We start from the raw sequence: 17,430 nt of genomic DNA, 5'->3' as shown, positions 1-17,430 counted from the left end.
TATTTGTGGGAGGGGCTTAAATGAATTCACTCCCCTATATAAGGGACACCCCTTACCTGACTCATATCGCATGAGATCAGCATCAGAATGATTTCCACTGCCGGGTCATCCAGACGCCATTTTACCTGATTACTGCATGAGGTTTTCTAGGCTGAGCTGTGTCATGAATCCAGCCACAGGCTTTTCCGGCCTACCACCTTCTTTCTTCAATCCATCGCCGTGGATGGTGTCCAAGTGACTCACAAACTGTAAGTCGACCTACCCGTTACGCCAGGCATCAGTCCCACAGCACCATGCACGGGTCAGGTCCTCACTTTACGGCTGCATTTTGTCCAAGTCTGTTCTAAAACCATTCATAAATCATTCGTTTAAACCCCCTACCGGTCTTGGGGTGTACTACAGGCTTCTTAGACATTATCGCATTTCATGTACAAACCAACAAACCACTGCATTTTTGACTACACACTGACCCCTACCGGTCATTCGGTGTACTACAGGCTTCTCAGACATTATTGCATTTCATGTACAAACCAACAAACCACTGCATTTTCGACTACACACTGACCCCTACCGGTCATTCGGTGTACTACAGGCTTCTCAGACATTATTGCATTTCATGTACAAACCAACGAACCACCGCATTTTTCACCTACACACTGACCCCTACCGGTCATTCGGTGTACTACAGGCTTCTTAGACATTATCGCATTTCATGTACAAGTTAACAAACCACTGCATTTGCGCCTCCACACTGACCCCTACTTGTCATTCGATGTACTACAGGCTTCTCAGACATTATTGCATTTCATGTACAAACCAACAAACCACTGCATTTTTCACCTACACACTGACCCCTATCAGTCATTTGGTGTACTACAGGCTTCTTAGACATTTTTGCTTTTCATGTACAAAACAATAAACCACTGCATTTCCACCTACACACTGAGCCCTACCGGTCATTCAGTGTACTACAGGCTTCTCAGACATTATTGCATTTCATGTACAAACCAACGAACCACGACATTTTCGCCTACATGCTGACCCCTACCGGTCAATCGGTATACTACAGGCTTCTCAGACTTTATTTCACTTCATAAGCAAACAAACTAACTACAGCATTTTTGCTTTTTTACTGACTCCTATTTGTCAAACGGTAGGATTAAAGGGTATTTTTACCATACAATCAGCATTTCTGACCCCTACTGGTCAACAGCAAAACTGTCTTCACATGTCATATACAATTTACCAGCCAATATAAATTACACATAAGATTGTTTTAAACATAACCATAAACCATAAATTAAACTCCAGCACGGGCTCAACTTCAGGTTTAATTCACAATAATTTACATTTCACATCAAGACAACAGTGGTTCTATCAACACTGCCACCTACAGGTCTGTCAAGTACATTGACAATTTTATGTGGTTTTACAAACGCCAAAACACTGACACCTATAGGTCAATAGACAAACAACATTTCACATACCAATCAGTATCCAACTACACTGCCATCTATAGGGCATTCGGCAGATCTCCAGTGCACTTGCATTTTGCAACACCATGTTCACTGACCCCTACCATTCAATAAGACATACAAAAATTCTCATAGCAAGTACTATATCAAACATCTGGTATAAATACATATATTATTACACAGTAGCAGACGCATCTGTAGATACGTAACTGGTAATATAGTTCACATACATTTTTCACAGCACGCTGCTCACACAAAAGACTTTCCCCTAGCAAGGGGACATACAACATACAAGGTGGGGACAGACCACTTTTTCACTTGTACATACGGCACTTAATGGGTTAAGATTGATACATATTTAACCAGTATGGCTACGATGTTTAATATTTACACATCACGGCACTTTACTTTTCACATATACTGTACGTATTAAGATAAGCTTGGTCTATGCCATATTTCCTTATGCCATACGGTTTTATCCATTCAGGTTACAGTTACTACTAAAAAACCTATACGAATTGTCAGGTTCAATACCATACTACCAGGTACATACACCTGCTCATGTAGTTATCCATCTCTTACCTTCCCTGGAATAGTAATAGTGTACTGGCAATTAGGGTTCTAGGGCCTAATAGGTATTACCCCCTTTTTTCTCTGCATTATGCTTCGGTTAGTGGTCCTGCGAGGCCAACAACCCGCCTGACACTCGGAGGCATACACCACTCGGGCCACTCGTGAGCTAGCCGCCTCGCATTGTATCATAGAGAGTGCCTCACCTGTCACTCACCTTCCTATTTTCTGGTTACTGTCACCAAGAGGCCAACATCCTGCCACAACTTTCGGTGGCCACACAAAATCCCCTCACGCCAAGCATAGATAGAGCCTCTCAAGCCACTTGGCAACTAGCAGGGCCTCACCAGTCTCCAAAAAACACCAAGCCTAATCGTTTTGCCTTACGGCTTAGCTAGCAAGCCAGTGCAAGCCCTTGGCTACAAATAATAATTGCAATCTTTATTGTTATTTAAGTATTTCTCAAAAAGATGGTGAAGAATCACCTCTTCCTAGCACCCCGGCTTATGACAGACTGGCAATCTCGAGTCGGTCACCACAGCCCTCACAAGGCTGGGCCTCACGCTACTGTACAACCAGCACCAACCGAAACTCTGTTACCTGGTACAATCAGTTCTTATGACACACAAGACGTTAACCCTGCACGTATGATCCCAGCACATTGGGGAAGCAAGGCATATATATGTATGATGATGTATCTGTGATGGTCAGATCCAGGGATTCCAGGTAAATCAGGAACTGACCATCCCTTTGTTGGGTTGGCATTTGGAATATGTAGAGATGTTTATTTGTGCAGGTACCCATACAAAAGGGATTTTGTCCCAAACAAATTGACGAGCACTCTGAGGCTCCAGGTACCAGCACCTCTGAACTACCAGAGACAATTGATATGAGTAGTTGCATTGCATATAGACTGTTGCGTATATGTTCAAATGGTTCAGGGCACATGACAAACCATGTGTCCCAAAACAAATTACAAATAACGTACTCCCCATCTGTACACACCAATGCATTTTCAACACTCCTGACTCATCACCCTTCCAGACTTGTAGTAGATTTACTAAAGCTCTGGAGCTTCAAAGGGCTCCCTTACAGGTATCATAAATACACCTTTAAGAAATATATAGCATGCCCTCACTTACAGTCAGCACAACAGAACCATTGGCTGTAAACACATTCCTAGCCAAGATTTGCAGAGGGGTCTTCCAATCTCCACCATTTACAGCATGGCACCAAACACAAACACATTGGTATTGTCACAAGGAAATCTTCCCTTAAACAAAGACTAACCATAGACTTATTCGCACCACACACCTCTGCTAACCCAAGTCTCAACTCCCTCATACCCTCCGAGGAGTTTCCTTACTATACAACACCATTGATCTACCTTTACAGCTATCACTCAAGCATGGGTTGAAGCTTGGTTAAGTAAGACCAATATTATCATCGCAGTAAACGGCTACCATCTACCCTACACACTGGCACTTACATGGCATAAAATGCCTTTCCCCGCTCAACTTTCGGGCTACCGATTTAGCCTACTATCGATATTCGCAGATACTCTGTGCTGGTTATGATAACATATCCAGAGGCCTTACAGTCATACACTATCTAGAAGACTTCTTGTTGATCAAAGATAACAGATTTTTCACTAGAAGCCTCACGGCAGCTTAGTCTGGTTGACCACTTGGGCGTCACAGTACCCCATAAGAAACAGAAGGCCCAGACACTATCATCACATTACTGGGCATACGACTTGAGTCGGCATCCATACACGCAAGTTACCACAAGACAAATAGGGAACATTCTCAACTACATCAATCACTACCTCCTGCTTAGTACTTACAACTGCAAGGAACTACAATCCCTTCCAGGTTCCTTAATTTTGCCATGCCAATCATACCACAAGACCACACTTTTACATCCAGAGTACTTTCCCCTTTTTTCCACACTTCCAACATGACGATCAGAGGATGTCCCTAGACACCCCAGCAACAGCAGACCTGCACATGGGGGGGGGGGGGGATTTCTTAACCACTTGGCATGGTAAAAGCATGTTCCTTTCAGGATTGTCTGACACTTCTCCAACCAGATGGTCAGACGTGGGTCTACCACGGGTTTGGCAGCGATCTACTGGGAACCATTACTTTGGAGCTGTTGGCCATGGCATCCCGGTTTGGAAATTTTTCCACCACCTCAGCCCCTTTGGGGGATCTACCCCATTGTAGCAGCTGCTGTGGCATGGGGTAAATCATGATCAGGGTCATCAATCCGTTGTTAATCAGACAACTAAGCACATGTCATATCATCAACAAACACCACTACTCATCCATAAGGTCATGATATTTCTGGGGAACTCACTTGGTTGGCAACTTATCACATTTCTTTTACTTTCATGTACCAGGCGGGGGTATACATCCCTGCCGACAATTGTCTCATTTATATTCCAGGCATGTTCATCATACGCTTCCTACAGCCGCCCATACAGTCACGGCCACTCTTTCGTTCCAGAGAAAAAATCATGGATTAGACATACTCATGCAGCATAGCATGCACTATCCCATCTAGCACTTTCGTCCCATACTTGTAGAACGCATAACACAACTTTTCACCTGGCTTAAAGAATCTCATTGGTACACGACACTCAACCTGTGTCATAACATTTCTCCTAGGTTTTGCTTCTTTTTGCCACCTTAAACTTAAACTATCTCACACACCATTAATTATATATTTTACAGGCATTCAACAACACAGGATAACCTATGGCCAAAACTACCATAACTTCCTGCTATCATATCAGACAAGAATATACTCAGAGGTTTTCAGGAATCCGTTCCCCCACGTTCCTCTCAGAGATTACCAATAGCCATCCAACTTTTCCTCCTTATCGGACCTATTAGATCTACAACCATTCAATTATACTACCAAGTCGGCCATTACCAGCCATGCACATTGCCTTTTATGCCTTTCTCAGGCCAGAGAATCCACTACCATCACCACCACTTAGACAGATCATTGTCTTTAACGATCCCATGTAAGTAAACACATATATCATTACCTATTGGCTCTACCACATTCCGAAACGAGTCAACACGCACCAACAGTAGAGATAACACAACAACCGACTTGCTCCCTTTATACTATCCTACGCTTATGCTGGATCCTTACTCCATATACGGCTATTTGCCCCTTACACAAGTATTAAGGCTGTTTGGCCTGTATTTGTGGGAGGGGCTTAAATTAATTCACTCCCCTTACCTGACTCATATATCGCTTGAGGTCAGCATCAGAATGACCCTCCCACCCACTCCTCATTTCAACACTTTGTCTTTTCTTTCCATTTACTTTACTTTCTTACTCCTTGGTGGGCCCTCTTTATTTATTTACAGGCCTACAGTATCGTCGGTCTCGGCACACCACAACCGACTGGCTCCCTTTATACTATGCTACGCTTATGCTGGATCCTTACTCCATATACGGCTATTTGCCCCTTACACAAATAAATATTTGATGTGAAATGAAAGCCCTGTTTCTCCTGAATAAAATGATATATAATAAGTGTGGGCGCACTTGATATGAAAGATGTAAATTATGGTTAAACAGACATATTGCGCAAATTCCTGGTTTTGTTTTGATCAGAACGTGTTTAATTGCCTCTGTCTTTAAGGGGTTAATAAAAAGCTCAAAAATGTCAGTCAGTAAAAAAAAAAAATATATATATAAACAAAACAACTTCGCTTTAGAGTAGTTGCAATAGAGTAATACCTGATATGATTACTGACTGTTTATAGAGATTATACATGGGCTGTTTTCTTACTTTTCATGCAACCACATTAACATTATTACCATGTCATTGCATGTGGTAGTACTTTATTTTCCTGCATTTCTTCTCACACATGAATTTATGACTCTGGAGTTTGTGTACAGATTGTGTAAATCTAGAACAAATAATCCACTTTGCGCTCAGCTACATTTCTTGAGAGCCCCACATGAATCGATTTCTCCGATTTTTCTTGGTGTATTTAAATAAGCTGCTGTTTCATATGCACTTTTTTAGGCTGCTGGTGCTGTTGGATTTATATAAACACAACTCCCTTTGCGGTGCATCATAACACATTTTAGCTTGTAAACCTTATATTTCAATGAGATATTACTCTTTTATAATATTTCATCAACTTCCATGGTTCATTTTAAGAGACCAATGCTAATCTGCTTGTCCTAGACCTTCTAACATTTTAAAACCTTATTAGCCAATTATTCCTCATTGGTATTTGAAACTGTGCTAGCCTTTCTCATTATCTAAGCTTAAAATATCTTTATGGATGTGAAAATCCATACAGAATGCTTGTTTTTCCTTTGAATTGTCAGAAGCTGTAATCCACATTTAAACATATATTAATACATTTGTTATTGCTTTGGATTTGTGTTTGTTTGTTTGTTTCTGTGTAGCCAATAGTATACAGCTGTTAAATATAATTTTGGTGAACGATGGGTATTTTGTATTATGCTGTTGTTGTGTCAATCTGAAGCATACTGCCTGCCCTTCATAAAATAGTCTTGGCACAGAGTTTTTGAAAGCCAGCAATATCACAATTTAGTTTTTTAAAAGTATTAATGTACTTTAAAAAGCTTAATGCAATTGTTCTGGTAAATATAATAGCTCCCTTCAGGCATTTTCATGCAAACACAGAAAAGGCAGTGTTTAGATTGCCCCCTGGGGACACCTCCAATGGCCACTCTTCAGATGGCTACTGGAGGTGCAGCACTGCTGTTCAGCATCTCCACGCTCTGCATGGAGACACTGAGCTTTCCTCATAGAGATGCATTGATTCAATGCATCTCTATGAGGAGCTCCTGATCGGCCTGCCAGCAGGTGCCAGTCCATTAGGGGGATCCTGTTTTTAGAACTTATAATGTGCCTTTTTTAGTTTAACTAGGCTGGTGAGTGATAAGTACCAGGAACCTTGGACAGTGCCCTCTGTAGTTCAGTCAGCCTTAAAAGCAGAGCTGCAGGAACAATTATAAAGTATGTAAAACTCAGTGCTGCCCCAGCTCCAATGTCTGTATGTGAGGCTGGACAGTAAGTGGAATGGATAATTTCATATCTGCCTATTAAAGGACCATTCCACACCCTAAAAGAACTTCAGCTTGACCTGTCATTAAGAAATGACAGGTCAATGATACCCTTACTTTTGGTGAATGTAATTGTACTGCTACTCTGACATGACTCAATACCATATACTTTGTGCCTACATTGCTTACTAAATCTTGCAGTCCTACCACCGATTTTATTGAGACACATGTAAAGCAGTTCCTCTTTTATTTTTGGTCTGTATTCCTGATAAAGTCTTTGTATAAACGTTGAAAATTCCTATAAATAAAGATTTTCAAAAAAATGCACATGTGTTTTACATGAGATGTCTAAACATTGCTTATATTTCAAAATGTCATCTAGATCAGGCATTGTTTGTGGCATAGTTTGTGGCATTGTTTTCATTGAATAGTATTAATTTATTCAGTTTTATGGAGTTGCGTTAAGCCATGTGACTGCTGCATACATTTAAACCAAAAAATCTTAAAACTAATTATTCTTGGGCCATGATTTATTTACTTGTTGAAAATCTGCCTTACTGTATTTGAATTTGCTTTTATTTAAATACTTTAATTAAACACTATGTTTGGTAATGGTAGAAAAGAAGATAACTGACATAATATTGTTTTTAATGTATCTTTTTTTTTAATTATTATTTTAAAGAGGGCATCGGGACAGCATCAGGAGATAAACAACTTGCTGCAAAGAAAGATAGCAGTAGATGAAGAAAATCTTTCACTAAAGAAGGAATTGGATGACCTCCAACAAAAATTAAAAGATAAAAGTCAAGAACTTAAGGTACATTGTCTGGTACATATTTTTCCAGTCTGCATGCTGTGAAGTACTATGCTTTAAGCTGTGTCACTCAGTGTGTCCACAGAAAGCACATATGCTGCTGGGGGATTGCCTGAGGCCCACTCTGTGTTGCAGTTATTCCTCTGCCTGTAAGATGACTTTAAAGTAAGAATCTGAGGCTTATAACTTTTCAGATAAATTGTTAATGATGATATGGAGCAAACGAAACTAGTGTGAATATGTGGCTTCTTTTAATTACATTCTGATGGGACTGGAATTATTAATTGATAAAGCCGAGGTCTAGAATGATATGTCTGCGTAGGTCTCAAAAATAGCTGGGGACATCATCAAAGGCATCTTGATCAATTAAAGGATTCCTTTGCAAATGTGCTCTCATCAGAGCTGTCAAGCAGCTAAAAAAAAAAAATGTCTCTTTCACCTGCACAATGGGCTGCTAGAAAAAGTGAGATTGTACTAGCGTCATGTGAATTTGATGACCATGAATGTGATGACTGCATATACAGTTATTTGTGAAATGTAAATTAAAATTGTCACTTCCTCGAACAGAGTATTAAAGAGAGCACGCATAATAAAGAAGAGCAGAGGGCAGTCATTCTTGAAAATCTGGAGCAGGAAAAGGAGAGTTTGAGCCAGAGATGTGTTGACCTGCTCAATGACCTGGAGAAAGCAAGAGAGCAGGAGGCACAGTGGAGAGGAGAAAAATCTGGCATTGATGCCAAAATTAAGGTAGGAAGCAGAGGGCTGGATTCCCTTACATGATTCTCTAAACTACATTGTGGCGTACACTTATGCTTCATGTTATTTGCTGTGATAACAACTTATGTATTCAAACATGCCAGTGGGGACCAGCATTCATTTAAATTCCTACACTTAAAACCCACAGCTCTTTAAAAATTGATGCCGCAAAGCAGGAAGCTGACATCAAATAGCCATCCTAAAGTCTAATCATTAAACAGTGAAACAGACTTCTTTCTCCCATAAAGCCGAAAGAATACATACTGCTTGAATGCAAAAATAGTGAGTGTTTTTTTTTTCTAAGCTGCTAAAAAGTTTGAAACATATTTGGTTTCTTGCAGGTATTTTTCCTGCTTACCTAATAAGCAACAACATTGTATGTATTGGTACCTGGATTTTCACAAAATTTTTATTGTGACCATGATTTCTCTTAATTAAGAATGCATAGATATGGAATATTCAGTGTTTGCATGTAGTTAGAGAAACAGATTAGAACCTCTTTCTCCTTCTTTCACTTATACACCTTTTCATACCCCAGCGGATTGCAGTCTATTTTTATGCAGGTTACATTTGTTTGTTATATCTTGTACATACAGTGAATTGGAGTGGTTTTGTTTCTCTGAAATTTCTAACCCATCATATCCATGGCTTTTCTGTCACAATTTGTAATTGACTTCAATGGAGCACCCTATCTCTAATAAACCTTTTTTCCTAACATCGTGTGTACTCCTGTCGATTTAGACTTGCACTCCCCTCACTTGAAATTTAATCAAGGAAGATTTACTTACTTTAGTCCCATGCCGTGGAAGTCTCTTTATGATTGCTCCTCCCCTGACTGATACCTTCACTGATGATGAGCTGAACTAAAAAATGCACCTCATAGGGAAACATTACAGGTGCATACTGCGAGTGCACAGCAATCGCCACACTGCACAAATTATAATCTCATAGGGACTGAATATCCCAATACATCTTTTTGGGGAGGATTCAGGGACTTCACGTTGAGAGGGAAAATGCTTAATGTCAATCCTGCAAAGATTGACACTAGCGTTGTCTTCAGGCAGACTTGTAATCACTGCCTTGTACAGAAAATTCAGTGTTTTCTGTGCTGCGAGAGCACGGGCAGTCTCTTTGCACATAAAACACTATATTAAGCTATAGAGTATCTCTTGAAAGGGGCCGGTTATGGAGTGAACATGAATAGGACTAAGCCAATGTATCTAACAGGCACTGAGAATTAAAGGGATTACAATTGAAAAAGGAAGAGTGATTATAATGTTTGCTATGTTTTTTTCTGTTATTACCCGTCATTGCAGGATTTGGAGATTAACTTACATGGAGGAAGGTGTCAGATGAATGATATGAACAGCAAAATCAATGATCTGTCATCTCAGGTTTCCATAAAGCAGATGGAACTGACACAGAAAGAGGTTGAGGAGGTTAGGCTGCGGTAAGAAACTTGCATTTTGTCTTCACTGTTGAAGTAGCTAATTTATTCTTTTCAAGGTGCTAAGTTTTTTTTTTTTTTTCTGTGATCTTTGAGAGAATTACATTGTTTTGTGTGTGTAAAAAAAAAAACACAACGTTGAAATGCTTAACTTTCTGTTGAATAAACATGTAACTAAGACATCAAAGCTTTATATCAGGTAGCAAATTTGAAGTTAGTTATTCTGTTTCTTGAGTCAATATTGAAAAGCACTCTTCTAGCTTTTTTCACAGATCAGAGAATTGTATGACAATTTTCACAGAATTTCCTAGGAATAAGAGGGACATTGTTATGGCTAAATAAGTTCTATTTATATATCTCGATTTCAATATTTTAACATTTTGTTTAAAGGACCACTCTAGTGCCAGGAAAACATACTCGTTTTCCTGGCACTAGAGTACCCTGAGGGTGCCCCCACCCTCAGGGACCCCCTCCCGCCGGGCTCTGGAGAGAGGAAGGGGTTAAACTTACCTCTTTTTCCAGCGCCGGGCGGGGAGCTTTCCTCCTCCTCTCCATCTTGATCGCGACGTCATCGGCTGAATGCGCATGCGCGGCAGGAGCCGCGCTCGCATTCAGCCGGTCGCATAGGAAAGCATTTACAATGCTTTCCTATGGACGCTTGCGTGCTCTCACTGTGATTTTCACAGTGAGAAGCACGCAAGCGCCTCTAGCGGCTGTCAATGAGACAGCCACTAGAGGATTTGGAGGCTGGATTAACCCTCATTATAAACATAGCAGTTTCTCTGAAACTGCTATGTTTATAAAAAAAAGGGTTAATCCTAGAGGTACCTGGCACCCAGACCACTTCATTAAGCTGAAGTCGTCTGGGTGCCTAGAGTGGTCCTTTAACAAACATTTTGCAAAAAAAAACACCATGCTCCTCCTTTAAACAATTCTTGCATAGTGTCAAACACGCCAAACACCTAAAGCACAATTTTACTGAAATTCTTTAGCCCCTTAAGGACCAAACTTCTGGAATAAAAGGGAATCATGACATGTCAGACATGCCATGTGTCCTTAAGGGGTTAAGGTTATATTGCCTGTCTCTTTGTGAAAGTGTCATTTTCAAGTGAATTCAGAACTTTTGGAAATTCACTTACACCTCTCGGCTGCCAGTCAGAAAGCCAAGAAGGTTTCCTGCCTTGCTCACGTTGAACTGAATATAAAAAGCGGAAGTTAGGGCCTTCACCAGTCTCAGCATTTGTCATTCATACGGTTCTTAGCAAACTAATAAAACTCACTGAGAAGTGTATAACTGAGCAGTTGTGCAAATTGCGATTTGTCCACAAGGTGTCTTATTAAAGGGACACTATAGTCACCAAGACCACTTCAGCTCAATGAAGTGGACTGGGTGCCAGGTCCCTCAGATTTTAACTCTTCAGATGTAAACATAGCAGTTTCACAGAAACTGCTATGTTTACATAGCAGGGTTAAGCCAACCTCTAGTGGCTGTCTTCCTGACTGCCGCTGCTATGTTTACATGGCAGGGTTAATTCAACCTCGAGTGTCTGTCTTCCTGACAGCCGCTAGAGGCGCATCTGCGACGCTGGATGTGAAATTCGCATCCAGCTTGCAGAACGTCCATAGGAAAGCATTGAGAAATGCTTTCCTATAGACAGTTTGAATGTGCGCACGGCACTTAATGCGCATTCCGCTCCACTCGGGAGCTGACGTCGGCGGGGGAGGAGAGGTCACCAGCGCCGAGGGAGCACGGCGCTGGATAAAGGTAAGCTGCTGAAGGGGTTCAGTGCCACGGGAGGAGGACCCTGAGGGCACTATAGTGTCAGGAAAAAACGCTTTGTTTTCCTGACACTATAGTGATCCTTTAAGGAGTCTCAGATTGGATAGTGCAACAATCATATTCGCAACCTTTCTGCCTGTGCTTTGCAAAACTGCCAGGGTTTGCAGTAGTTGCAGAAACTAATTCTGCAGCAAATGTAAGCTAGATTTTCATACCTCCAAAAATGAGGCACCAACTGGCAGGACACTTGGGAAGCCAACACTGCGGTCTCTATCTGCATGACAATCCAGGAACAAACTTACAAGACGATGTTCCACAACGCAGATACGGCTTTACCGAATGGGCAAAACACTGACTGATTTATGTTGGAGGAATTGTGGGCACAAAGGGACATACATACACATGTGGTGGGGTTGCCTTGTCTTTTCCAGTGTCACGTGGACCTAGACCCCTGGGTCTTTTTACTATCTAGACCAAAAGACGAGTGGACGGGGCCAAAGCAAAGGCTGCTCAACAAACTGACTATGGCTGCCAGGCGAACCATCGCCCAACATTGGCTCAAACAAGAAGTACCCTCAATGACCCTAGTAATGCAAAAAATAAGAGACCAGTCAAATTGATAAATTGACGGCTATTACTCTGGGTTCCTCAAAAAAGCTCTAACAATATGGGAGCTCTGGTTGCAAAGCGATATGAGTGACTGAGTGGTGGATGAGGTGAGCACGTGGAGCATCGCCTCCGCACTGAGGGACACCCCCGCCTGCTCCCTCTCCCCCCCTCTTGGCGTGGGGTGGGTGCGGTCGGGGCATGGCGCTCTTTGTTTTCCCTCTCCCCCCTCCCTTCCACCTCTTTCCTTGCCTCTGGCGTCCGCCATCCTTGTCTCTTCCTTAGCTTTTTTTCTTCCTTTTTTCATCACTTCACCATTCATCTACTCTTGTTAAGTTTTAAATATTCTTTCAACTGAGATGTTGTATTTAAAAGTAAAATGTTACAATGTTATACTGAAAACGGCAACGTAAAATTGACGACTGGAACGGCAAAAGTGGCCAATCACTACCATTAAAAGTACGATAACCTTATGGTATGATCTACCTACAACTAGAATGATTGGTCCCGAAAGTCCATTTATTAATATGCTTTGTTATGATCCACTCGTTATGGTTTGGATTCTGCAACACCAGCTGTCTGATTTGAAACATTGTTGAGATATCTGTACACTGTGCCAGTTGCCATGTGTTGTCTTGTCAATACTAAATAAAGAATATATATTTAAAAAAAAAAAGAAAATGGCCGCATTCTGGCCAGAATTGGCAATTCTCAGATTTACTGAATCTTAATCCAATTGAAATTTAGCCAACCTGAGCAAATCTAAAACAATTGCCCGGATGCATTACCTGTCCATTGTGTGAGAAGTGGGGGAGGACAGATCACCGTCTGCCCACTGTTCAGCAAGTAAGGGCAACTTATTAAACTGGTGATCCTAGTGTGCTCCCTGTCCACCCCGTCCATAGGCGGTGAGTATGTGCTCTAGATATAATATACAAAGGTGAGAGGGGAACCTAATGTTGCCCCAGTGCCAATTCATGTGCGTCGGGTGGGGGCTCTAATTGAGATATACAAGAAGGGGACCTAGTGTCCCCCAACACCCACCCATGAATGTTGGTTGGGGGACTCTAAATATAATCAACAAGGGGGGGTTGGACATGCCATTGTCCACCACCAAAATATGTGCCATTGTCATCACACCCCACTGCTGGTTAGCTAGGGTCCTCCAATCCCTTAGCCACCACCCTTCAAGTAAATTTACCCTTCCCACTCCCCTTCGCTCTAATAATAGTGAGTGAGGCGTTAAAACTAATACTGTTACCTAAAAAATTATATACTTGCCATCAGTAGTATTCTTTCTTGTAAATCTTCTTTTCTTCAGCTCCCACACTAGAAAAAAACAAAATACATAATGCTATGCACCTATAGAAAGTCAAATAACACTAGATTTGCAAAAAAGAAAGAAAATAAAAAACCTGATGCAGCAAAATTAGTAACATCTTTGCCCCGTGAGTGCTCCACTGAGAATGATCCTCAAGGCAGGAAATGCCTTTATAAACACTTTTTTCACTCTTTGAATTCTAATTAGAGTTCTTGTAAAAGCCGACCAGTCAGAGTGCTCTGACAGGCAATGTCTTACTTACATGCATTGGAATATCCCCTTAGATTTTGGAGAAAAATCTGGATGGACCAAGCTCATGTTATTGCAAGTTTTCCATTTTAGCTGATTAGATTGTGGTTTCCTCTCCTCAGTGGAACAATCTTAGATACTGCCTTTTGATTTCTCGGGACTAGTCTTTAATCTGAAGTAATAATTGAAATTGTTGAAGTTGAAAAGCTTAAATTTAATCCACTTATACTGGGATTGGTGTGCTATTTTGGGTGTAACAATATAGGTTCTTATTTCTTCAGCCATCTCGCTCACATATTTTAGAGTTTCTTATTGTGGGATGGGAAAATGACTTGGTTTTAATCTTTGTGTGCAACTTTCAGCCGTGTCGAATCAAACAAACATTAGATAAACTGTAAACCCAGTAATTAACAGGTTCTGCACATCAGACCTATTGTAAAAAAAATCAGGTTCCATCTTGTGATCTTCCTTTACTTTGCAAAGTTTTAAAGGCTAGCCCATTTGAACCTCTTGGGGACGTTTCAGATGCTTTTTTTTTTTTGGCATGGAAAACTTTAATCTTTATTCCAATTACATCAACAAGGTGAATGTCTACAGAAGAACCTTACACTTTTGGTTTGTCAGATAAAGTGATCATGATAATGGTTCTGGAATGCTTGACTAAAATAATGTTAAGTTTTTACATAAATTAGCATATTATGCTACCATCATTTTTCCTGCCCCAAAATTTGAGAAGAGAAATTCCACAAATTTGATGTAGTGTGGTACCTCTCTACTTACCTTATTTGATCTAAGGCATACAGGAAATCCAAACAAACAGGATCTTCATTTTGCCTACAAGCAAAAAGGAAGGATCTGAAGCTTCACTGAGTACCCTATTTAGTTGACTTTCCTTCCTGTTCCTAATGGAATAAAAGCATTTTCCACTAGGGAAGTGGGAGCATCCTGGGCATTCTTTGGCAGAAGTTTCAGCAGACAGCATCCGGAGAGCATCAACATAGTTCTCATAAATATGTTTTAAAGTACTATAAGATGGATGTGTCTAACAAAGTTGGTCATTTTGGCAAAAGCAGTTCTTTTAGACATGCTTCTTCTTCTTCTTCTTCTTTTGATAAACATATTTTATTATGATTATTTTGCAAATATTTGTTTTTTATACCTTTCCTTCTTTAGCTTGGGTATCACCCAATAGTAATGCTGCAATGGTTGGCAAGGAAATGAGAAAACCATTCCATTATTTTCATTCTCTTGCTATTTTACACGTCCGCATCAACACCATCTCTTCTCCTATTCTTCAATCTGATGTAACTAGACTGCAGAGTAGGAGAAGAGGAAGGTCTGTCCTAAAAGCCGATGGGAGGACCTAACCAGTAGTGGTGCTGTCATTTAAAATAGCCAGGAAAGGAGAATGACAGTAAGTATAGAATAATTTTCAATTAAATTTTAACATGTCGTTATGAACTATTGCACAGATTCAATAATACGACCACATGAAAATAGGCTGTTATACAACTAGAACTAGATTTTGTTCATTTTTTTTTATTTACTCGTATATAAATACAATTTAAAAAAAACTTACTTGGCCTCTTAGAGCACCTCAGTATTTTAAATAATGTATTGTGGTAAATAGTGGCAAATCTCAATTCGCATATGAAGAATAATAATGCACATGGTCATTAAAAATGACAATTTCAAATGATATGTAGAACGTCTGTAGGATCTGTCTTCACCACTGACAGCTCATTTTTAAAAATGATGAGGTCCTCTCTAAATTAATAAACATGAAACACCTTTTTGAAGAGATACTGACAGTTATGGATACTAGATTTACAAAGATATCACATATAATAACAAGCATTCATCGCTATGCCAGAGAATGTTATGTGTCACTGAAGATCTCCCCTCTAGAATCATGGTGATCTCCCAGCAAGTACCCTTGAGATCTTTCTATCCATGAGAGAATTGAGTAGCAAACATGAAGAGTTCCCTTTTGCTATCAGACAGCTATGTTTTTTTGTTTTTTTTTAGCTTTTTTCAAGTGAAATGAGTGATTGAATGCTGGTGTGGTATGATTTTGTGACTAGGTGTTAACTCAATAGTACATACTTGGACTTCAAACATTTAACAAATCAGAATTCTGAATTCAGTCAATACAATATTTAATATTAGATCAGTGATTAAGGCAGATACACAACAAGCTTTAGAGCAAATTACATATACAAAGTTACATTTAATACAATAAAAAATACAGTGAGAAATAAAATGCTGCTCAATGCACCTATGTGAGACCCATGTACACAGAGAAGGAAAAAAGGTGGTGTGCTAGCAGCACACTGTTAATACATAGAATATGGTCAACAATTGTAACACCTGCAATTGTAAAAAGGATAGAAAAAAAAAATAGTGCAGATAAATGACACAAAATCTTTACACTATATTACAAGGGGAAGCTCACATATATTTGAGCCAGGTGGCTCATGTGGTAAGTGTGTTAAGCCTCTTTCAGGTAGCCCACTCCCTTCTTCTGTTAGTGTGGAGTTAGTGTAATACTTCATAGCATAATCCTGGCCAATCTCATAGGTATATGGATAATTCATGGAAAAACTCATAGAATTGAGCCTAATAAAGTCTTGATACTGTAATAACCATGGAGATGTGCATTTTCCAATTAGAGTGATTTTAACAATGCACCAAAATCTATATCACTTATTTATTTAATGTAAAACAAAGATAAAAACAATAGTAAACTTATTACATAAATATACCTTGCTCCAAAACACATTTTGCCCGGCTGGCTTCCAACTGCCTAGCCTACCTCATTCTCTTAATAAGTTAATATATTTAATTCTCCAAAAGCCTCTTGATCTTTTGTAATTATAGTAATGGTTTGAAAAATATATTAACCATTATAGAATCAGACAACTTGTCAATCAGTATAATGCAATGCAAAAAGACGAGGGACAGCTGTAAAATCATAAACACTATAGCCCCTTGTCATCCTGGATTGCCAAAAATTCTTAAACCAACCATGTCTTGTCAGTTTCTGTATATTCACTACACTAGAATATTAAAAGTTCAAAAAACATTCAGGGAATTTAAACTTTTTTTATTTTTTTATTTAAATATATTTCTTTGCCACTAGTATCTGCCCTGTCTTAATTTAAGTGCAGGATTAACATTGAATTCTTTATATTTGAGTGGAAAGAACATATTTTGGCAGCTTTGAGTTGATTAAAATTACATAAAATATATAAATTGCTCATAAGGCTTAATATGGCTCAGCTAGAAACCATCTCTGCTCCAAATGCTGGAAGAAAGATTATGGTTTCAGGTATATAA

General features: G+C 39.8%; 1 protein-coding gene across 1 annotated transcript in view; it reads left to right on the top strand.

Annotated features, from left to right (window-relative positions):
• CNTLN (centlein) overlaps nt 1-17,430 on the top strand; it is a 302,717-nt gene that overhangs the window by 60,570 nt on the left and 224,717 nt on the right. Inside the window, exons 5-7 of the mRNA XM_063455244.1 lie at nt 7,801-7,935; nt 8,500-8,679; nt 10,005-10,138. Of these exons, the coding sequence (XP_063311314.1) occupies nt 7,801-7,935; nt 8,500-8,679; nt 10,005-10,138 (449 nt within the window). The remainder of the gene's footprint in view (nt 1-7,800; nt 7,936-8,499; nt 8,680-10,004; nt 10,139-17,430) is intronic.

The sequence above is a fragment of the Pelobates fuscus genome, chromosome 5, assembly GCF_036172605.1.
Source record: "Pelobates fuscus isolate aPelFus1 chromosome 5, aPelFus1.pri, whole genome shotgun sequence".
NCBI lineage: Eukaryota > Metazoa > Chordata > Amphibia > Anura > Pelobatidae > Pelobates > Pelobates fuscus.
This window is presented reverse-complemented; position numbering and strand designations above follow the sequence as displayed.